The 22,984-nt window shown below is 35.2% G+C and overlaps 4 protein-coding genes across 8 annotated transcripts; 2 read left to right on the forward strand and 2 right to left on the reverse strand.

The window, feature by feature from the left end:
• Nucleotides 1-238: 238 nt before the first annotated feature.
• On the forward strand, nucleotides 239-3,581 carry LOC145605491 (wall-associated receptor kinase-like 8). Of its 2 annotated transcripts, none has more exons than XM_081661554.1 (4): nucleotides 239-595; nucleotides 1,152-2,231; nucleotides 2,339-2,510; nucleotides 2,744-3,581. In XM_081661554.1, exons 2-3 carry the CDS (start codon nucleotides 1,208-1,210, stop codon nucleotides 2,458-2,460), a joined length of 1,146 nt encoding a protein of 381 aa, XP_081517680.1. In that variant the 5' UTR covers nucleotides 239-595; nucleotides 1,152-1,207; the 3' UTR covers nucleotides 2,461-2,510; nucleotides 2,744-3,581. The 2 variants fall into 2 exon arrangements, with proteins under 2 accessions (XP_081517680.1, XP_081517681.1); XM_081661555.1 differs by having other exon boundaries at nucleotides 2,750-3,581.
• A 260-nt stretch (nucleotides 3,582-3,841) lies between these two features.
• Nucleotides 3,842-4,861, forward strand: LOC145606236 (wall-associated receptor kinase-like 1). Its single transcript, XM_081662272.1, has one exon. The coding sequence runs from the start codon at nucleotides 3,842-3,844 to the stop codon at nucleotides 4,859-4,861; it is 1,020 nt and encodes a 339-aa protein (XP_081518398.1).
• Nucleotides 4,862-5,537: 676 nt separating this feature from the next.
• LOC145604549 (wall-associated receptor kinase-like 6) lies at nucleotides 5,538-8,461 on the reverse strand. The gene is made up of 3 exons (XM_081660436.1): nucleotides 7,543-8,461; nucleotides 7,272-7,430; nucleotides 5,538-6,949 (listed from the first exon to the last, which is right to left on the reverse strand). Exons 1-3 carry the CDS (start codon nucleotides 8,459-8,461, stop codon nucleotides 5,703-5,705), a joined length of 2,325 nt encoding a protein of 774 aa, XP_081516562.1. The 3' UTR covers nucleotides 5,538-5,702.
• A 4,312-nt stretch (nucleotides 8,462-12,773) lies between these two features.
• Nucleotides 12,774-16,898, reverse strand: LOC145603681 (wall-associated receptor kinase-like 2). Of its 4 annotated transcripts, XM_081659632.1 has the most exons (5): nucleotides 16,877-16,898; nucleotides 14,983-16,545; nucleotides 14,710-14,868; nucleotides 13,701-14,402; nucleotides 12,774-13,610 (listed from the first exon to the last, which is right to left on the reverse strand). In XM_081659632.1, exons 2-5 carry the CDS (start codon nucleotides 15,932-15,934, stop codon nucleotides 13,171-13,173), a joined length of 2,253 nt encoding a protein of 750 aa, XP_081515758.1. In that variant the 5' UTR covers nucleotides 15,935-16,545; nucleotides 16,877-16,898; the 3' UTR covers nucleotides 12,774-13,170. The 4 variants fall into 4 exon arrangements, with proteins under 4 accessions (XP_081515758.1, XP_081515755.1, XP_081515759.1 ...); XM_081659629.1 differs by having other exon boundaries at nucleotides 12,774-14,402; XM_081659633.1 differs by lacking the exon at nucleotides 16,877-16,898 and having other exon boundaries at nucleotides 12,774-14,402; nucleotides 14,983-15,810; nucleotides 16,452-16,543.
• Between the last annotated feature and the right edge of the window lie 6,086 nt (nucleotides 16,899-22,984).

The following is a 22,984-nucleotide window of genomic DNA, read 5'->3' on the forward strand; positions in this document are numbered from 1 at the left end:
CAACCTGCCACTTTCAATCTATATTATAATGTAGATATTGGTAGGTCATTAGTGTAGTGATGTCCTACCAAGCTTAAAATCCTAGATCCGCCACAATTTTAAAAAGTAAAGTTGTTGGTTAAAAATAATTGTAGTGATTCTCCATAAATTATACACCCGTCTTATTTAGAAGGTTGTGTATTAAATTATTAGACTACAAGTTTGACCGGTTTTCCTAGGCCTCAATATTTCGATTGACTATTTGTATTATCATCTCCACCAACTATTACTACCCGATATTAGATGAATGATATTAGTGGTTATTAATCATTACTCTGTATCAGCTAATGAGTTGAGTGAGGATCTCACATATTCTCAAATTAATTTCTTTGGCTTTCTTAAAAACAATTTTACTCATTAATCATTTTATTATTAGTGCTTTAATTAATTAATCGACTCGCCGAGAGATGTCCGGTGTCTTAATTATCACTTCAATCTGAGGCTAAGGTTTCGAATCGTCATTCCTCACTACAGTGGAGCATTTTTTGGGACGTTTCGAAACGGGGAGGGGAAACTTTTCCGAGCTTCATACAATTAAATCCGTACAATTGTACTGGTATGGCACTTATTTTCTTGCTTGATCATATTAATATTCACATTTTCATATTTTCATATTTTGTACTCAAATGGTTGGATTTTAAGGGGTAATTTTTTTTTTTTTTTTTGTTTTTTTTTTTTTTTTTGCAGTTTACTAATTTTCTGTCCTAAGATAATAAGATTTAACCTTTTACTTATTTTTATCATAGAACATTTACTCATGATTAATTTGGTGAAAACAAGTGTCATTTTGATTTTATAAGGAGTAGAAATTTGTGCTGAACTCAATTAAGTAAAAACAAATTACTAATATCACAAGGAGTAACAAATAATTTGGTCGTATTAATAGTTATGGGTGATGAATCCTCAACTTCATGGTTGGAAGGTGCGTGGGAGCTTTACAGCTGAGCTCCCACTTGGTTCTCGTACCATTGTTTGGGTGTTACAAATATATCTCATTGTAATTATATGGAGTACTCTGTAATAGAATGCTATTAAGAGAGCACGAGATCTCCTAGATGACTTTTGGAAATAATATCCATTAAATTATGCTAACACATCTTTTTACTTCTTAGGCAATAACTTGTGCTAGTCAAAGCAAAATAATTTGCCCGAAAACAGTCTCTAATATATGGATAAAGTTCAAGTGAAAATCAATGAGAAGATTGGGAACAAGAGAAGATTAAATTTAGATTCAAAGGAACTGTATTTCACTCAGAATGGAGGAATTTTGTTGGAAAAGCAAATTGCTCTTAGCCAAGGTCGTAATGTAGGTTCGGGGCAGCTGAAAATATTATCACACAAGGAGATTGAGAAGGCTACAAACAACCTTGACCCTAATCTTCTTGTTGGTAGTAGTGCTCAAAGAAACGTCTACAAAGCAACCGTTGAAGATCGTGTTGTAGTTGTTGGAGTTCCGTTGCAGCTAGAGAGAAATCCTAAATTGGTTGATCGCAACTTGAATGAAGCATCAATAGCTATGGTTATGAATCATGAAAATATGGTTAAACTCTATGGCTGTTGCCTCAATACTTCTATACCAATACTAGTGTATGAAATGTTGCCAAATGGGATCCTTTCTCAACATTTACATGGTGATACAGCATCCATCAAGTGTTTAAAGTGGGGTGACCGTTTGAGAGTTGCAACTGATACAGCATATGCACTATCTTATATGCATAATGCCTTACGAAAGCCAGTGGTGCATAGGGGAGTCAGCTCAGCAAGTGTACTTCTTGATTCTTCATTCAAGGCTAAGTTAGGAAACTTTGGTTATGCAGTGTCCATTAATCCAGGGGATACATCTGAAAGATGGTCTGTTGAAGGAAGTCCAGGATTTATTGATCCTGAGTACATTGAGACCCAGGTGGTCACAGATAAGTGTGATGTGTACAGTTTTGGTGTTTTACTGTTGGAGTTGCTAACCAGAAGTAATCCCATTAGGATGCTTAGAGGCGGGAGAGACTTGGTTGATGTTTTTGTTTCAGCTTTCCAAAATAATTGCGTTATGAACATGATTGACAGGGAGCTACTGAGTCAAGCAAGTAGGGATGAGATTAAACAGGCTGTGCAGATTGCAGTGAAATGTGTGGCAAAGAAAGGGGCTGAGAGACCAACCATGATTGAAGTTGTTGTGCAACTTCGGCAGATAAGAGGTAGATTGGTTGTCATTCAGTTCACTGACAGACAATTTCCATGTATGCAGTATGTATTAGTTACAGAGTGTAGATCATAGAGTAAATGTGGTAAAAAAATTCTGTAGATACTTGTGGTGGGCGTGGAAATAATCGTGTCCAAGGCAATCGTGAACATGCACATGGTGCTGGAAACCTTGATCAGCAACAAGGGGGTGAATCTAGCCAAGCACAAACACAATCTAACTAACAATCTTTGTGCAGGAACTAGAAACATCATCAAATTGCATTCAGACTCAGGTACTTTCTCTTCTAAATCTCCCTAATCGACCTGGTTCACGTGACAACAGCTAATGGCACCAATCTCCCTATATCTAATGTTGGCAATGTGCCCTTGGACTCTAAATCACATTCTTAAAGTTGAATAATGTTTTACATATGTTCCCAAATTGAAGTCATTGGATGTTGGTTCAGAATCTCAGATATTGTAACTTATAGCAATAAATTACTGAATAATTTTCTGTTTGTGTCAGGGACAGTCATATGGAGGGGCTTCTTCAATAAACAGTAGGGAACTTTAACCTTATCATGGTTGTCAACTTTGTTTGTCTCCTCAAGCGTCCTCAGTACCTCAACATCGGGTCCTGTTTGGCATCATCGCCTTGGTCATTTGGTGAATTGTGTATTAGACTTTCTTAAGAAAAATATAATGTATTTTCCAAACACGGCAAAAGATGGAATACGTTGTACAGTTGAAACAGAGATACATTGTCTTTTTGCTTTTATGCAATCATGCTGAACATGATACAGATGGGTCAAACTCAAAGCAAAGAACCAAGTATTAGAGAGAAAATTATGGAGTAAGTTTCAGAAAACTTTAGTGAGAAAGATTTGAAAAACAGAGGTTCTTTAATTTGCTTCCTAGTCAAACACCGATTAAAGCTCATCTGTGGATATTTGGGTTTAGTACTTTCATTTTCATCAGTGTGGTTGTCATTTTCTGTTCTTGATAGTGACATGTAGATAATGTTTTATACCTCATAAAATATACTGGTACTTCAGTTGACATTTTTTTAAAACTTTTTATTTTTATTTTTTTCTCAACAATTATAAAAAGTACTCCTATATAATATTCAGACAAACAATTTGGTCTGACAGAGAGATAGTTGACCATGGAGAATTTACCTCATAACTTATTGGGAAGAATATACTGAATATATATATATTTAAGAATATTTTGGAGGTTACATCTTTGGATCATTATTTACTTAATTGTAGGAGTTGATTGAGTAGTGAGGTTATTATCTAAAACTTTAGATTCTATCCTATCTTATATTATCTTGTAAGTATTATATATATTCTCTCAATCAATGAAACAAGGCAAGCTTTGAGCCATTTTCCCAAATCTACGGCCCTGTTCTTTTGAGTTGTTTTGCTCTACCCTGCTCTACTCTGTTGAAATTTGCTCTGCAGTGTCAACTAACTCCTGCTCTGCTTTGCCCAGAGCTCTAAAGAACAAGGCCTACGTCTATCTTCATGTGCAATCGTGACGGTATCTTCTTCTTTGGCAATATTCTCTTGCAATATATTGCCCTACACTAACCAAATTTAAACCCAAAAGTACATTGCAGATGGGTCAAACTCTAACGAATAAGAGGAAGACCAAAGTCGAAAGATTCCAAGAGCTTGAATCCAGAGAAGAGTATTTCATCAGCAATGGAGGTATTTTGCTGGAAAAATATATTGCTCTGAGTCAAGGTCGAGACATTGGAGTAGGGCAGCTGAAAATTTTCTCAATAGAGGATATCACTAAGGCTACATGCAACTATGACCCAGACGCCGTTATTGGTAGAAGTAACCTGAGAAATGTCTACAAAGCAACTATTGATGGTAATATTGTAACAGTCAGAGTCCCACCCCAAGTGGAATCAAAGGCCTATCTGATAGATCACCACCTAACTGAAGCCTCAATGGCGATGGTAATGAATCATGTCAATATTGAAAAAATCATTGGTTGTTGCCTTGAGACTTTAGTACCAATACTCGTGAATGAATTCACACCAAATAGAAGCCTCTTCCAACATTTACATGATGATCATGCTTCTAGCAAGCATATACAGTGGGTTGATCGTTTGAAGATTGCAAATGACATAGCCTATGCTTTATCATACATGCATAATGCCCTATCAAAGCCAGTGGTACACAGGTACCTTGACTCACATATTGTACTTCTTGATCATTCTTTCCATGCCAGATTATCAAACTTTGGATACTCAGTGTCTATCACTCCAGGAGAAACACCCCAAAAATGGCCTATTGCAGGAGCTCCAGGATATATCGATCCAGAGTATATAGTAACTCAAGAGGTGACAGCTAAGTGTGATGTGTATAGCTTTGGGGTATTAATGTTGGAGCTATTAACCCGAGGGCAGCCTAATATAATGGCTAGATATGGGAATAGCTTGGTTAATGATTTCAAGTCAGCTATGGAGAATAATTGCATGATGGAGATGATTGATAGTGAGGTCTTGGAGCAAGCTACCAGGAATGAGATTTGCCAGGTTGCACAGCTTGCCTTGACATGCTTGGCAGATAAAGGAATTGAGAGGCCTACTATGATTGAAATCTGTGTGCAGCTTCGGCAGATATGATGTTAAGGATAAATATTAAGTGAATTGCAGAAGGTGTGGAAAATCCAGGTGTGCAGCAAATGCAGCTGCTAAGAATTAAGCAGAGTATACTGAAGTTATTGACAGGATATTGATTTTTTAAAATACAGCTAAAGGCGAAGTCTATAAGTTCTCCAATCTGGAAAGAGAAGTCTAGTAAATTGGCAGATGTTTGGGCTGTGTTGCCTGTGTAAGCCTGCAAAAGAATTGCATAAAACTTTGTAATGAAGTAAATTATGGAGTATTTAAAAAGCTACAGATATTAAGAAGCCTTAGAGGGGAGTGTGCTTGTGTGTGTGTTTTTTTGATGATATTTGTATTCTGTTTTTTTTTTTTTTTTTTCTCTAATTTATAAACTTCATAATTTTGTACAGTATAATGGAAGTGACTTGTGCTTTGTATATACTTCGTCTAATGGCAGTGACTTGTGCTTTGTATATACTTCGTCTAATGGCAGTGACTTGTGCTTTGTTTTCCACTTTTCAGTTTCTCATCCTAGCCATGGATTGAGTATAACCATAAAATATATTGCACATTTTCTGACAAAATACCAAGTTATCTTATATTAAATTAATGCTTACAGTTCTATCTTAAGTTTCAAATAATTAGTCCTTCAAATTTAAACCACTTATATTTTTAAAATAATTGATCTCTCTCATCACAAATCAAACGACACACTTGACAGTTGACAATGCGGAACATTATCCGGCATATTATCATGACAAGCGCTAAAATTCAGAAAAATACAAAGATTAGATTGGTGGAACTACAAGAAACATAAGCGTGATGGTTTATGCATTACAATATCACGGTTCATAACAAACTAAGTGACGTTATTAGCATATTTTTTGAACAAGGCTTCTGGAAAATAAGAGGCGATGGATCCAACTGAAGGTAAAGATTGATATTCTTCTGTGTAAGATGCAGATGGAGGCATTAAACTATCACTTGCACTCACTTCGATTTCTATGGATTTATGCTCATTGGTCTGAGGCAGATCGTTTCTATATGTAGCAGGCACATCTTCCAGTTGACTGATGACCTCCAACTGCAACGCAACTTCTCTCATTGTCGGCCTTTGTTTCCCATCCATATTCAAACACTGCTTAGCAAGATTGGCAGTGGCTAGGATGCTTTCTTTTATACCCTCTTTCACAACTTGAGGTGCCAATATATCACACAAGTCTAAACTTTCCATAGCTGATAGAAACCACAACACCAGACTTTGACCCTCAGGAGTGTCAGCAGGACGAACTGCCTTTTGCCCTGTCAAAAGCTCCACAAGAACTACTCCAAAGCTGTAAACGTCACTCTTTTCAGTAAATTGATGTGATTGAAAGTATTCAGGATCAAGATAACCAAATGTGCCTAGAACACAAGTGGTTAAATGAGTTTTATCTATAGCAATAGATCTTGATGTTCCAAAATCTGATAACTTTGCTCTATATTTTGAATCAAGAAGTATATTAGAAGTTTTGATATCTCTGTGGAAAATGGGCTTTGAGGATGCGGAGTGCAAGTAAGAAAGAGCTCCTGCTACATCTATAGCAATATGCAAGCGCATATCCCATGCAACTGGGAAATCTTCACTCGGATCATGGATATACTTGGAGAGAGTCCCATTCGGGACAAACTCATAGACAAGCAGAGGAACTTCTGTTTCCAAACAACATCCTAATAGCTTGACTATATTTCTATGGTTGATTTGGGATAGAATAACCACCTCGTTAATGAACGGACCCAACTGACCTTGCCCTTCTACTTTGGATTTCTTTATCGCGACAATGTTTCCATCAGTTAACATACCTTTATAAACTGTACCTTGACCTCCCTGACCCAGCACTCTGTCTTCATTGAAATCATCAGTAGCCCTTTTCAGCTCATCAGCAGTGAAGATTCTTGTTTTTTCTATCAAACCATCCTCAGATGACATTTGTTGTTGCAATAACAAACCACCATTTTGCTTAAAGTATGTAGCCCTTTGAATTCTCTCCTTTCTTCTTCTAGCTATGATGAATAGCCAAAACCCACTAAGAAAGAAAAGTATAGATCCCAAACCCAAGCCAAGTCCTGAATGCAGATAACAGTTATATTTTGCAAGGATGAGGCGTACTTAACACCAGATAGTGGTTTTCCCTAATATTTATTCTGGATTGGTTGGTTGGAGGGGAAAAAGAATACTGAATTTAAACCTTCAAATGCAAAAATTTCTTAACAAAATAAAATAAGGAGTAATCATATTCCATTTTTAAATAATTTCTGAGCACCATAATTAAGCAGCTAATTCTAGGCTTAGTGGCTGAATACTAACATGAACAGCAGCCTCAGCTTTATAGTATTCAATAATAGATCCAAGTAAAATTACAACAAGAAATAAACAAATTATAATTACCTAGACCGATGAACAATTTCAAACCAGTAGATCGACAACCAGTTCCATCTTTTCTGCCATCACCATAATATCCAGTTGGGCAGTGACATTCATAGCTTCCTGGAGTATTGACACAAGTACCAGAACATGGAGTATTTGGCCCTGCACACTCATCAATGTCTGAGAAAAGTGTTAAAAAATGGTTAATATAGGGGTGTCTCAATATAAATCAATTTACAGTCCAAAAAATAAATTCCATGTAATATGAAGGAATTATAAACAATATACTAACCTTTACAACCTGTGCTAAGATAAGGATTACCCTGATACCCTTGAAGACATTCACAGTGATACCCTACTACTCTCAGAACCTTATCAAGGTCAATGCAAGTTGTATTCTGTTGGCAAGCATAAGTTGCTGAATCCTTTTGAGCATCCTTGCACAATTTATTGGGAATAAACCAGTCAAGCACTATAGGCACAGAGTTAAGACTTGCAGCATCTGGGGACCCCCGAATGTTGAAGCTTGATTTTTTGAGTATGAAGGCATAACTGCAATTCCCTGATGAAAACCTTGTCACATAATCAACTTTTTTAAGGGTAATATTCCAGAACTGTAATCCCTTTGGAATGGGAGCTTCACAGCAGCCAGTGCCGGAGCAAAGTTGATCAAGTAAATCTGCTTTTCGATTGCACAAAGCAACACAGCTAAAGACTTCCCTGCCAGCAATGGTTTGCGCCTCAACAAATCCATAGTGATGGCAACCAGTGACCACAAACTTATTGGAAGTGGATGACACAGCATAGGGTTTGGCTGTAAGATTAAGATTATTCAAGGTGACAATTTCACCTGAGCCTGCTAATGCAGAGTTACAAGCAGTAGCAACAGGACGAGCTGTAGTTATCAACTGGGTCTCAGATATATCAAGAACTTGTCTATTGAAAAGTCTAGGCACAGAGGAATTCTTTTTGATGTCACAAACTATAACATAGTTATCTCCCAAAGCGCAGCCTCTGCCAATGCCAAAAGGGTAGGGAATTGTCAATTTTCCACACTTACGTGGGCATCCAGGCAGTGTAGTATTGGAAGCAGTGAGCATGGTGGTTCGATGTGACTGCATGAATGAAGCCAATGCTAGGCATGGAAAACCAAGCAAAAGCCATGTAAAAGAGAAGAATATTGCTAAGGAAATTTTTCTCAAAAGAAACATATCTCTCTCCTCTATTGAGATCATCTAACTAATACTTCCCTGCTCAAACAATATATAAGAATCATAGCCTGTTATAATAGCCACTTTAATGCAATTCACCCACATTATTCCAAAGTCTAAGAACATTATTTTATTTTATTATTAGCACAAAATTAAAGGAACTTTGGGTGGGAAAAATACAATGACTATAAGAGTACTAGTATAATAACTAAAGGGGAGATTATGATAACCTTAAAAATTTAAGGGTCACAAGAGCAATAACTTTAAATTCTTTAATCCTGCAGTCTTTTTCTAGCCAATCTGCACAAGGTTCATATATCTTTAGCATAACTGCTCTTTTTTGTAATCTGAAAAGTAAATGAGCAATTTAAGTATGATTATTGGCCTAATCTGTTGACTCTTATGCATAATTAATAGATTAATAGCCACTAACCAATAGTGTTTTTGTGGTCCAAAACATCTTTAATATCTATAAAATAGGTGTTTATCTTTCATCCTAATGGCATACTATATTTATATCTGCATATAGCTTCTATATATCAATCCTTCACTCTCTCCTAAGATTCACCATATTTACAAGATTTGAGTTACCTAATTAGACTTTAGACTACAGGGGAGCATTAAATAAAAGAGTGCCATCATTTACCGGGCATTAAAACGTGTTTATTAAAGAATAAAAACGAGTTCTTCATCATCACATCTAAACATCAGTTACATAAAGTCTGTTAGAAATCTTTATTAATTTCTCTATGTATGGCCTATGTCTGCGTACATACATTTCCATACTTTTCATGAATCATGACTGTCTTACTTGAGAACCTACAGAGCCTCTTTTCACCTTAAGAAAAAATAGTTTTTGGAACTATACATTCAAAAGGTACAAATAAGGGCTGCCTAATTTTCATGTATCCCTGGCGTTTTTCAAGGCCGTTCTAACTCGATTACCTGACAGTGTAAAGGCTGTTAGACCATACTACTACTACTACTCACTCTGACCCTATCAGCTTTCCCAAGATTCTATTTTTGTATGTCCCTTTAAGATTGTCCCATTTCGTAATATAAATACACGTCCCCATCACTAATACCACTCACATATATACTCATAAAAGTAAAAAGACAAAGATACCCTCATCCACTTGAAATATTTTGGTTCAATTTATAATAAAAACACATTTGCCTATGGGTTAGGGTCATAGGGATGGAGGAAGTGCAACATCAACAAAATTCAGTGCCTAGAGTGCCTCACCAAGTCACCATGTACTAGGCAGCAAGGTTTGAACAACAAAATTCATTCAAAATTAATGGATTAGATCCAACTACAAGCATAGCACACAAGCGAGAAGACTTCATTAGAGTAACTGAAATATACCCAATCCTATAATTATTCTGTTTACGCTAGCTTAGCAATACTGTGACTAACAGAGATGAGCTGATCCAGTCACATGACTAAGTGTAACTGTATCATAATCAGCAATTCAGCATGATGACCAGGAGAATTGTAGTACTCTTAAGAGCAAGAAATTAAGGAATCCTTAATTCAGACTTACAGTATCACAGGCAGATAGAAAACATACATATTATTTTACACTGATAAGGCGATAACAGTGCATTAGGTTCTGGTCCCTCAGCCCCTCTACGCCAGCATTCAAATGAGCTTCAGGGTGTTATCTTAAATGAGACTAAATAGGCATCTTTGGTTCAAATACAGGTTAGTCTATACTTTTTATAAGATATAGCTCAAACCACTAGAATAATTAAATAAAATCCACTATTCAGGTCTGCAGGCTATGTTGCTAGTTAGTTGTACCTGCTTATTTAAACTAATGCTTGAGGCCAGATAGTTGCAGTATCAGAATGGTGCTTTATAAAGTAATTAACTTTAAATTAAAGCTTATAAAAAAAGAATACTGTTGTATTTCTCACAATGAAGGTTGATTAACACTATTAATCACTCATCAGACCTAACTGTCAAATTATTTAATTCAAATGAAGGTAAATCTCCTACCAATAGTACTGTCAGTTTGCTGAAAGATGTATTTTGAATCAGAGTATGGATCCTTTAGTAACTCTATTTCATCGACTCTCCCGATCAGGGCCACAGGATAAAAACCCCTAGCAAAGTTGAAGCACGGTTTGATCTTCAATTAACGTAGTTTGGGAGAAAAAAATGTAGCTTCCTAAATTATGAGTACAGAATCTATTTTAACAAGTAGAAGAGCTTTTTATTTCCCCAAATAAAATCTTGTGCAAATCTAAGTACAAAAGTCAAAAGTTAAAGTTACAGCTAACAACTACTGCCTATAATATTAAATATACCTATCAAAATCTAGCAACAAAAGTAAGGTGATGTACACAAACACTGAAAGATCTATCAAATGAAATTAGTGGAACTAAGCCTCGACCAATAAGCCCACTTAGTAGAAAGATCTGTCTTCTGTTTTCATTAACTAATGAAGCATAAAGGTTCTCCTATATTCCCTCCTAATTACAATACCATTGATTAAAAAACACATCAGTATCTAAATAGCTAGTTAAGCCCATTAATATATATAAAAGGTGAAGCAGAACAAATACCATCACTTGATTAACTATAGTTTAGGCAAAACTATTCTAATAACAGCACTATGAGTACATCAGAATTTAGTATAAACCTTGTTGGAGGTTCTTTTCCATCAAGCACGATGTGCAGAAGGTCCTTTGATGAATCAACTTCAATTCAATTGATAAGTTTCTGAAGTAGGTCCTTTGATGAATCACATAAGTTACCAGAAGGCAAAAGGCTAACAAACAACGAGAAAGTCTCAGCATCAGCTTCAAATCCATTGCTAACCATAATGTCGCGATAGTATAGTGCATTTGACAAGTCAATATTGAGAATATATCCTCGGATGATCATATTATAGGTACAATCATCAGGGGGGCAACCATCTTCATCCATTTTGCTTAATAATTGAGCAGCTTCATTCATGAGCCCTTTCTTGCAGAAGCCTATAATCATTGTAGTGTATATTTTACAATTCGGTTGCAGGCCCTTTGACACAAGATCAAAGAAGAAGCGTGCTGCATCTTTCAATTGCCCAGCCTCACACAAGCTGTCAATTAGGATATTGTAAGTGAAAATATTAGGCTTAACACCCTTATATTCCATATCTTCAAGTAATGCTACTGCCTCATCCAGCCGTTTACTTTTACATAGGCCGTCAAGCAATGCCCTGGGTTTTCACAGCGGAGAACAGGTGCATAGCTTGTTGTAATAGCATGTCCTTACAAAGACTATCAATGATGGTGTTGTATATGACAAGGTTGGGCTTACAATGAGTAGCAGAATGCATTTTGGTAAGCAAAGTAAGAGCACTGGTATTATCGCCGATACGAATATAAACCGAAATCAACGCGGCCTAACTGACAGTTACAATTTGCGAGAATAACCAGTGAAAAGCTGACTGAAAACGATGACAGAAGGAAGAGGACGCAAAGAAGTCAATTGATTGAAGAGGGAAAGGGGTAATTTAAGATCGGAAAACCCTAATTTGAATTGTTCTTTAACTGAATTGAGAATCAAATGACGGTGATCTAATTGAAAAAAAATTTGGGAATAAAATCGGAAATTATAAAATTGAAAGAGAGTGTAGGAGGGAAATTTACCATGAAAAAGGTTTGTAGCCATTGATTTAACGACATGGACATTCCAGATAAACTTCAGCCCAAATTTAGAGCATACAAGTGTAATATAATCGCATTAGATGCAGGTAAACAAATGAAGAAGATAAAAAGAATGGTGTAAACTGTAATGTTTTACACCGAGCTCAACCAGCAATTGATCAAGTTCTCAGCCTATTAAAGGTTAAGTTTAGTTCGTAAGCTACTGGGGGGTTGATGTATGAGTTTGGAATGAGAAATGAAATACGTAATAACATAAAAAATTATACTCCAATAATCCTATTATAATATTATACTTCGTATCATCTAATTTTGAAAAATTACAGTCTCTTTTTCTTTTTACGAAATCTCACTTTATTATGTACTGGTTAAGAAAGAGCGGTTTTCAAACAGATTACCTCTACTTGATGTAGCGGGCTTCAATTTCGAGTACCACTACTTGAAATAGCGGTTTATGTTATACTTCATTTTTTTGGTTCTCTTCATAACAGAGTAATTAAGAAGGCTGATTTTTCTGTTAACTAAAAAGATTGGAAGAAATATCCTTTGCTAGATTATTCCAACACAACTAAAAAAAAAAATTCAGGACTCCGAACTTGTAAATATTGGAAAAGAGGGAATGAAACGGAATATCATAATTTTTACAAGAAAATACAGGAGTGGTCATTAGACATTAGTCATACTGCTCACAAATAGTATTAATAAGAATAGGGTATACACACAGTAACAGGAACAAGATCCGTGCAAATTGCTAGCTACCTTATTAACTTGGCAGCGTTTACAAGCGTGACGTTGTAATCAATTTTTGATCTAGGGGTGTTGAAGGAGAAGGAGGAGAGGCAGACCTAATTTAAGATAATGAGTAATGTTCTTCTGGGTAGGATGCAATAGACAGTATCTTGAACTCACGTTGATTTCTGTAAAATTGAAGCTCATTTCTGGCAAATTGTTTTGATGCGAAACATGCACGTTTTCTGACCTAACAAATACAAGTTCAAGACAATAAGAGCATAGAAAATTCTGGTTGCCAAAACTAGAGTTCAGAAAAATCATGCCCCGTCATGAGTTTCGTGTTGAATTCTAGATCCTGTGGACCAATTTGAAGAAAAAGACCAATTTCCTTCCCTATAAGAAGTGTCTGGAGGCAAAACACTATCACTTAGACTATAATTAATCTCTGTTAATGTCTCTGCAGTGACCTCTGGCTGATTTTTCTGAGCTGAAACAGGAGCATGACGAAGTTGACTGATCACCTCCAACTCTAAAGAAGCTTCTCTCATTGTTGGTCTTTGCTTACCATCGATGTTCAGACATCTTTTAGCAAGGTTAGAAACAGCAAATATAGCTTCTTCTCTGCCCTCCTTAGCGACTTGAGCATCCAAAATATCATACAAATTGGAATTTTCCATAGCTGACAGAAAATATGACACAAGACTTCTTCCATTATGAGATTCGGTGGGAATAACAGCTCTCTTTCCTGTCAAGAGCTCTACAAGAACAACTCCAAAACCATAAACATCACTCTTATCTGTAAATTGATTTGACCGGAAATATTCAGGATCCAGATAACCAAAAGTACCTTGAATACGAGTGGTTAAATGAGTTTGATCAACACCAACAGATCTTGATGTCCCAAAATCTGATAATTTTGCTCTATATTTCGCATCAAGAAGTATGTTGGAAGTTTTTACATCTCTATGAAAGACAGGCTTTGAGGACGCTGAGTGTAGATAAGTGAGTGCTCCTGCGACATCTATAGCAATTTGTAAACGCATTTCCCATGTAATCGGGAAATCCTCACAAGGACCATGTATATATTTTGAGAGAACCCCATTTGGAATGAATTCATAAACTAGCAGTGGGACTTCTGTTTCCAAACAACATCCCAACAGGTTGACAATATTTCTGTGATTGATTTCTGATAAAATAACCAGTTCATTGATGAATTGACTCAACCCATTGTTGTTTCCAATATTAGATTTCTTTATGGCAACTACATTTCCATCACTCAACATACCTTTATAAACTTTACCTTGACCTCCCTGACCCAGCACTCTGTTCTCATTGAAGCCATCAGTAGCTTTCTCTAGTTCATCAGCAGTGAAAATTCTTGTTTTTTCTATCATACCATCCTTGGACCACATCTTCTGCTGTAATAACAAACCACCATTTTGTTTAAAGAATTTGGCTCTTTTTATCCTCTTTCTTCTTCTTCTAGCTATAATGAAAATCCAAAACCCACTGAGCAAGAGAAGTATAGATCCCAAACCCAAGCCAAGTCCTGCAAAGTGCAAATAACATAGATATTATGCTCAAGATGAGGTCATCAGCGGATAGCAGAGAATTATCCACCCTAACAGTTATGTGTTTGGTTGGTAGAACTAGAAGAGAAGACAGATATTCAGATGTGATTAGAGAAATGTTCTTAGCTGTAAGAGGTTTCCATATTCATTCCAAAATCTTAATCAGAACTGTAATTAGACTTTTTCATTTAAGGCCATGGCTGATTACAAGATAAGAGAAACCTCAGTTTATTGAATTTTATAACTATAATTCCTACTGCAAGAAATAAATAAAAGAACAATTACCAAGAACTAAGATCAACCTCAAGCTGTTAGAATGACAGCCAGTACCATCCTTCCTGCCATCGCCATAAAAACCACTTGGGCAGTAACACTCATAGTTTCCTTGAGTGTTGACACAAATGCTTGAACAAGGATTATTCACCCCTGCACACTCGTCAATTTCTGGGAAAAAGATTTACAAATAGTTATTTATAGGGGTGACTCTAACAACCTTAATTTTAAAGCTGTTGATATATTTAGCATGCCACTAAAAGGGGCGACAAATAAGATACTTACCTATACAACCCGAACTAAGATAAGGATTTCCCTGATACCCATGTAGACATTTGCAGCGATAGCCTATGACATTTAGAGCACGGCCAAGATCAATGCAATTTGTATTCTGTTGGCATGCATAAGTAGTTGAGTTCTTCTGAGCATCCTTGCACCGTTCATTGGGAATAAACCAGTCAAGCACTACAGGCACACTTTTCAGATATCCAGAGTCCTGGCCCTGCAGCCCCTGAAAGTAAAAGGTCGACTTTTCAAGTATGTAAGCATAGCTGCAATTCCCTGATGAAACACTTGTGTTGTAATATATATTCTCTAGGCTAATATTCCAGAACTTTAAGCCCTTTGGAATGGGAGCTTCACAGCAGCCAATGCCCGAGCACATCTTGTTATGTAAGTCCTCTTCTCTAGTACACAAGGCAACACAGCTAGCAACTTCTCGGCCAGTAGTTGTTTGTGCCTCAATCAATCCATAATGACGGCAACCAGTGACCACAAAGATGTTGGAGGCAGATGACACAGAAAAGGGTTGCCCTGTCAGATCAACATGAGACCAGGTAACACAGCCATCTTCACCTGATCCTTCTTCAGCAAAATTGCATGAAGAAGCAACACAGCCATCTGTAACTGTAATCTGGGTCTCAGATATATCAAGAATCTGTCTACCAGAAATTCTAGGTACAGAGAAATTCTTTTCGGTGTCACATACTACAACATACTTATACCCCAAGGAGCAGCTCCTCCCAATGCCAAAAGGGTAGGGGATTGTCACGTTCCCACACTTACGCGGGCATCCAGGCAGTGTAGTATTGGCAGCAGTGAGCATGGTGGTTGCTTGTGTTTGGAATAATGAGGCACACACAAGACATGGAAAACCAAGCAAATGCCATATCGTAAAGAAGAATATTCCTAAGAAATTCAATATTCTCAGAAGAAACATTTCTCTCACCAATTTCATGATCTACTAATACTTCCCAAATAAGGAAGAAAATATTATATTAAAAAAAAAAAAAAAGAAACTGATGCTACCATACAAAACACTTCATACAATATGCAGTGAGCGGAAAATGCAACACATTGACGGCAGCAGTGGGTGTCGACTGTGCGTGATCTATCTATAATGACTCCCGCCAAAGGTGACATAGGCAGCAATGTTACGCAATCTATCTAAAGAGACTCCCACCCAAGGTGGATAGGAGAGTCAAACACTCAAATCCATAAAGCAATACCATGGTGATAACAAATAGAGAAGAAACATAGGCTTAGTAAATAGACAATGACAGTTTGCTACTTTTGATAGATAAAAAAAAGGATAGGCTGTTTAATAAGCCACTGTCATATAATCTATAATAATCTAAAGTCAAAGAATTTTACGAGTACATTATTTAGCTTAGTGTAAAATGGAGTGGAGAATGCCCAAATGATTATGAAATTACCAAGTATATAGGTAAAGGTGTAGATGATGAGAATCTTACCAAGTAAAGGTCTTCAAATTTGCATTCTTTATCCAATGCACATGGTCCATTTACAAATTGAACTACTTCTCTCTTTGAGTTTGCTTTCTAAAAACTGAAAAGTAAAGGAAACAAAGCTGATCAATATCATTTTCAGAAGACACTATTGCCTTATCCACTCACCAAGAATTTAGTGGTCTAAAATAAACCATCAGTTAAAAACAAGATTTTCATAGAAAATTCAAAGAAAAAAACAAATTCTGATAGAAACTAATCATATTCCTCAAATAATTATTTTCAGGGCACATTTAAGAATAAGTTTTGCAAAATTCAAGCTCAATAGACAAAATAGGACAATCTTTACAGCTTTACTGAATAGTGAAATTTCTAGATGTTGTTATCAGAGTTCGGTACGTAGTCTACATACCATATGACATCAATGATACCTTTTGTAGTGTCCAATTTGAGAAGCTGTTCATCACTTCAAGATATGCATGGACAATTGGAGGCAAAGGATCATTGCTTAGACCCTTTGTAATCTGTATAAATATATGCTTAATAACCCACCAAGTGAACAAGATACATATAGTTGATCGATCAACTCCAACACAATTGTAGGCTTGCAGCTTCTCTCCTTATTAGCCACAGCCCTTGCTTCCTGCCACACCCAAAAACACCCAAGTAGTTTTGTAGATTCGGCAAGGACATATGTTTCCTGCTCTCACCAGCGAGTTCAGCATGTAAAGTATCATTCAAGTAGACTTTTCTACATGATTGTCACAAAGAAGAATGGCCATCTTCCTTCCCAATAGCACTATAAGAACTAATTCATATACTGAAGTCATGAGTATGACTCTGTTTGCTAGAATGTAAACAAGGCCTAGACAGCCGATTGCCATTCAGTATGTATAATCATAGCATGTTGATCAATAGGAATGAAACTTCATATCCCATAATCAAACAATTGTCCTCTACATTAAGCATTGACACCATTACAGTCTTTGAAAATTTAATGCCCCTAAAAACAACAGGATTGCAGATGCCAACTGCAGGTACAATTTTACGACCTTACTCCTGCAGTCCTTCAATTCAACTGGTGAATTTCTGAAGCAAGCCCTTTGATGAGTCACTTAAATTACCAGAAGACAAAAGCCTGACAAACAACGAAATAGTATCAGCATCGGCTTTAAATCTTTTGCTAACCATAACGTCACAATAGTATAGTGCATTTGACAGGTCATTATTGAGAATATATCCTCGGATGATCATATTATAGGTACAACCATCAGGGGGGCAACCATCTTCATCCATTTTGCTTACTAATTGAGAAGCTTCACGCATGAGCCCTTTCCTGCAGAAGCCTTTTATCATTGTAGTGTATATTTTACAATTCGGTTGCAGGCCCTTTGATACAAGATCAGAGAAGATTTTTGCTGCATCTTCATGTTGTCCGGCCTCACACAATCTGTTCATTAGGATATTGTAAGTGAGAGTAGTAGGTTTAATACCTTTATCCTCCATATCTTCAAGTAATGCCACTGCCTCACCCAGCCGAGCCCTTTTGCACAGGCCATCAAGCAATGAGTTATACGTGATAACATTAGGAGTAACCCCGTGAGCTTGCATATCTGTGAATAACTGATGTGCAAGTGTAAGTTTATTGGCTTTACACAAGCCATCAATAAGAATGGAATAGGTAACAACATTCCATGTTATCCCTTTTTGAAACATATATTCGAACAGAGTAAGAGCCTTATCAATGTTTTTGAATTTGACATATCCATTGATCATAGTATTAAAACTTACTAGATCAAGCTCACAACCATTTTGGGCCATGATATGAAGTAGCTTTTTTGCATCTCTCATCTGACCACGCAAACAATAACCATCAAGTAAAGCATTGTAAGTAATGATGTCAGGAGCTACACCCTTGTCTGTCATGTGTCTTATAATCGCTTCCGCTTCCACAACATTACCATCTTTACAAGACATATCAACCAGTATGGTGTAAGTCTTAACATCTGGTGCAATGTTGCTATTTAACATCTCGGTCAACACGCACTTAGCCTCTTCCCCACATCCAGAATTGTAAAGGCCTCGAATCAAGGTATTATATGTGACAACATCGGGTTGAACACCCTCGGTTTTCATAGCGGCTGACAGGTCCATAGCGGGTTGTGATAACCTATCCTTACAGAGACTATCAATAATAATGTTGTATATGACAGGGTCAGACTTACAATAACCAGCAGATTGCAGTTGCATTTTGTTAAGCAAATTGAGAGCAGCTGCATTGTCACCAATCCTACAAAGGCCTTTAACCATAGAACCACAAGTAAAAATGTCGGGTTGGAAACCAAGCTTAACAACCTTATCCAACAAAAGAGCAGCTTGAGGGAGCATTTCGTTAAGGATAAAACCATTGATTAAGGTGTTAAAGGTATAATGATTAGGGTGGTAACCAAATTTAAGGGATTTAGCCATGATAGAAAACCCGAAATCGACACGACCTAAATGACAGTAGCAATTAGTAAGAATACCAAACGAATGCAAATCGTATCGAATACCCAGTAATTCAAGGTGCCTGGAAAGGAAAGGAAGATAATGGTGGAATGAGGATGAAGGCGTTTGAATTTGGAAATGGCAGTGAATAATTGATTGAAGACGATAACAGGAGGAAGAGGACGCAAAGAGGTCAATTGATTGAAGAGGGAAAGGGGTAATTTGAGATCGCAAAACCCTAATTTGCAATGTTCTCTTACAGAATTAAGAATCAAATGACGATGATCAAAGTTAGAAGAGTAAAAACGAGAAAGAAATTGGAAAGGAAGAAGAGAAAAGAATGAGAAATGGGGAAGAACTGGAGAGAAAGGAAGAAAGGTACCAGTGAAAGAACGCGACATTGTTGAAATTGCAAAGAGGATGAAAAAGCAGCGATTCCCTATAACCCTGTTGATGTTCTTGAGTTTCAGTAACCTGCAATTATAGGAGGAGGAAGGAGGTATAATGGTGAAGAAAAGGAGTGATGTTATGAAATATTTATGGATATCCATTATCCTCCTTTGTATCATTCCGGAACAATTTAGATATGGTTTATATTCTTATCCAATCAAGCCCTAAATATTTTATATATATATATATACCTTATCATATGGAATGAAATACATAGATTTATTCTCTCCTCAATTCTTCTCTTATTCTCTTTATTTCACAACACGTTATCAGCACCAAACTCTAGCCAACTGAGCAGATTAACATATTGTTGATATAGTTCAATTTGCACCATAACTCTAGATTGATTTCAATAGCAATTTTACAACATTTAAAACGACAATCCAAGGTACGCCTAAACTTTGTTATATTATTATCAAACTATTAGGTGAATAATTTTACATACTTTAACAGATCGACATGTATATATTTGTTGGATGTATTCTAATTAACAATTTTGATGAAGACTTATTTTGATATGGAGTAAAAATCTCGCTTTTTCAATTGTCCTTTAATGATGATTGTTTTTATTAATTTGGTTATATATGCTTTCATACTTTATGCCTTTATATAGGATAGGAATATTACATAGATATTTTTGCTTCTTGGATTGATAGATTATAGGAATATCATGTAATACACCCCATGAGAAATCAACCACGGTCAAATTATTTGATTAACATGCGTCTCATCTATCATAATGGATTTTCGGGAGCAAGATGCGTCTCGTTACGTTTAATATATCTGCCATCAAGTTGAATAATTGTAGGATGATTGATTTTATTTTATTTTAATTTTCAAGTCTCCGATTATCTAAAACTATTTAGATTAATATGGAGTTAACAATGTTTATTATTGCTTTGTCGCCTAAGAAATATGCTATTAGTTAATAAGCCATATTGATGCTGGGTTAGGCAAATATCAGACTACTTTTGGTCTAAGAATTTTGCTCTTCTTTTAGTTAATTAGCCATGTTGATATGGTTATGTAATCATACGTTACTGTTAGGAATTTAGAATATATTTACCATATATTATTCTATAATTATCATACCTATTGTATATATCTTTAGTCAATGTATACTTACCATAATCACAAACTTTTAAATAAATCGGATGTACAATAAATATTGTACATCCGTTATAAAGTTATCCCTAAAATAAGCAAAAGTTACCCTAATATGGATAAATGTTACCCTAACATAAATAAATGTTACAAAGTATTTATACTTTATTGATAAAAGTTACCCAAAAAATTGTAAAAGTGACCCTAAATTTGATAAAAAGTGACCCCCGATGTACAGTAAATTACTGTACACCGGATGTATACAAAAGTTATTGTACCATAATACTAGTTGTTAGTTAGCCTTTTAGGATAATCAATATTTATCCCATATATTCAGGGACTTCATTAGTATATTTTGTGCCAAACTCCTAGCTTGTATTTTACATTGGTTTATCATTACATCTAATCATTTAAGTGTTGTCGAATGTGAATTATTTATTGACCAAATTTTGATATAATTCGACCTTTTCAAGGTATTATATATGCCGATTATTTGATACGAATCATAAGTATTTGCGACTGATTTGTGATATTTTTATTCTATTGTGATTAAAAATCTTTGCACTATTTTTGTAGCATATATTTTTTATATGTGGTGTTATAATTAAATTAATTGACCACGTGGATGTTTTAATCTGTTGATAGGAAATAATGTTGTATAATCAGTAGTTGATTAATGAATTATAATTGTGATGATAAATTGATGAGTAATAATGACTACTAGTCGTCTACTATATGATTTTTAACATAGTGGGTAAAGATATATAATGTACTGCTAGTAAAGTAGTAATTTGCAATATCTATAATATATTGCATGCATACTCTAGACGATAAGAGATGAATTATTCAACTCTATCCTAATCCTATTGCTAGCCATTCTTTTGTATTATTAGCTTTAATCCAGTATATCTAGTCAGACTTGCCATCGCTTATATTAGAAATAAGTTTCCGTTGATTATTGAAAGTAGTATCATTCCCCAACTCTTTCATGGTATCACATCATTGTATTATACATCTTTCCATTATTCTCGTATGAGAATTTTTTTAGATTTTGTTCATGTACATATATTATAATTACAATTAAATTGAACTGAGTATCATGATAATATTATTATTGTAGTTGATTGATATAGTATTATAAAATATATTGTCATGATTTTGATGTGTGATTGAATTCGATAGTATTTGATGTTATATGTTTACGTAAAAGTGAATTCTTGGAATGATGAATTTATTTTAACATAATTCTTGTATATATGGACGTGAAGTTATCTAAATTTATGAAGGCAATGCATGGTCAAAGACCCTCAAGAATAATACAATAACATGTATATGACTTAAAAAATTACTAATAGTTTCTAAAATATACTGACTAGATTATCCATCATGTTAAGATATAAATAAAGTTTTTAAGGAGTTGATGTAGCTTTCCTTTGGTTGAATATTTTTAATAGCAAACTCTATGTGAGATCAAATTGATGAATGATAGCTAACTAGACTCACTAGCTCATTCCCAGAAGTGAATGAGAAATTGCATGATTGACAGAAAACTAATAAGCATGTTTGCATGATGTTCATTTAATTAATTATATTATTCATGAAAAAAAAAAATTCATAAGAACATCTATTGGAACAAGAAACAGTGTTATGAGTTCAAGAAATTAATCATGATATTATAAGCAACTTACTTACAAAATTTATTATGCCCATATTTATAAGAGATTAATATAATTGGGCAAGAGTTACGAGTTGACTTTATAATTATGCTTGATACATGCATTGATAAAAGAATTTATGCCTTAAAATTTGGATGAGATTTAATGTTGGATTCATTTTATTCCCCATATATGCAAGGATTAGGGGGAGATTGTATTCATTCCATTATTTTATGTAATCCTTGCACATAAATAATAAAATATATTGATGGTCAGTTTGATATATACATTAACTTAAAAATCAACGATTTATTAAATAGAAGTGGCCACATGTTAATTAAATATTTTGAAATGATACCATCCTGAAGATGGATATAAATAAATGTCATTGATCATATACTAATTGTTATTGCTCCAATTAAAATTGATGTCCCAGATGGACAACACAAATTGTTGATGAACCTATAGCGTGCCTGAAGTGTGATAGATCAATAGAATCTAAAGATATATAATTAAGAATCTTCGAAAAGGAAAGGAGCCACTATTGACAATGACGAATTTGATGAAGTGATAAACTACATTACATTTCTAGAAGAAAGAACTTTTAGTAAAATTCTTATGTTCCATGATCATATAAAAGACTCTAGAAGAGTATAAAATATCCAACAATACAAATATGTATCAAGTTTATAGTTTAAACTCCAGTAGAGTATGAGTAATTATTGGATAAAATATTAATTGATTGTCTTGCCAATTGTATCTAGAAGAAACACATGTTGGTGTTATAATATCACATCATATTCATGGTCATGCATAAATTAAGTTTAATAAAGTGATCACTAG

This window comes from Chenopodium album, chromosome 22 (genome assembly GCF_948465745.1).
Source record: "Chenopodium album chromosome 22, dcCheAlbu1.1, whole genome shotgun sequence".
Lineage (NCBI taxonomy): Eukaryota > Viridiplantae > Streptophyta > Magnoliopsida > Caryophyllales > Amaranthaceae > Chenopodium > Chenopodium album.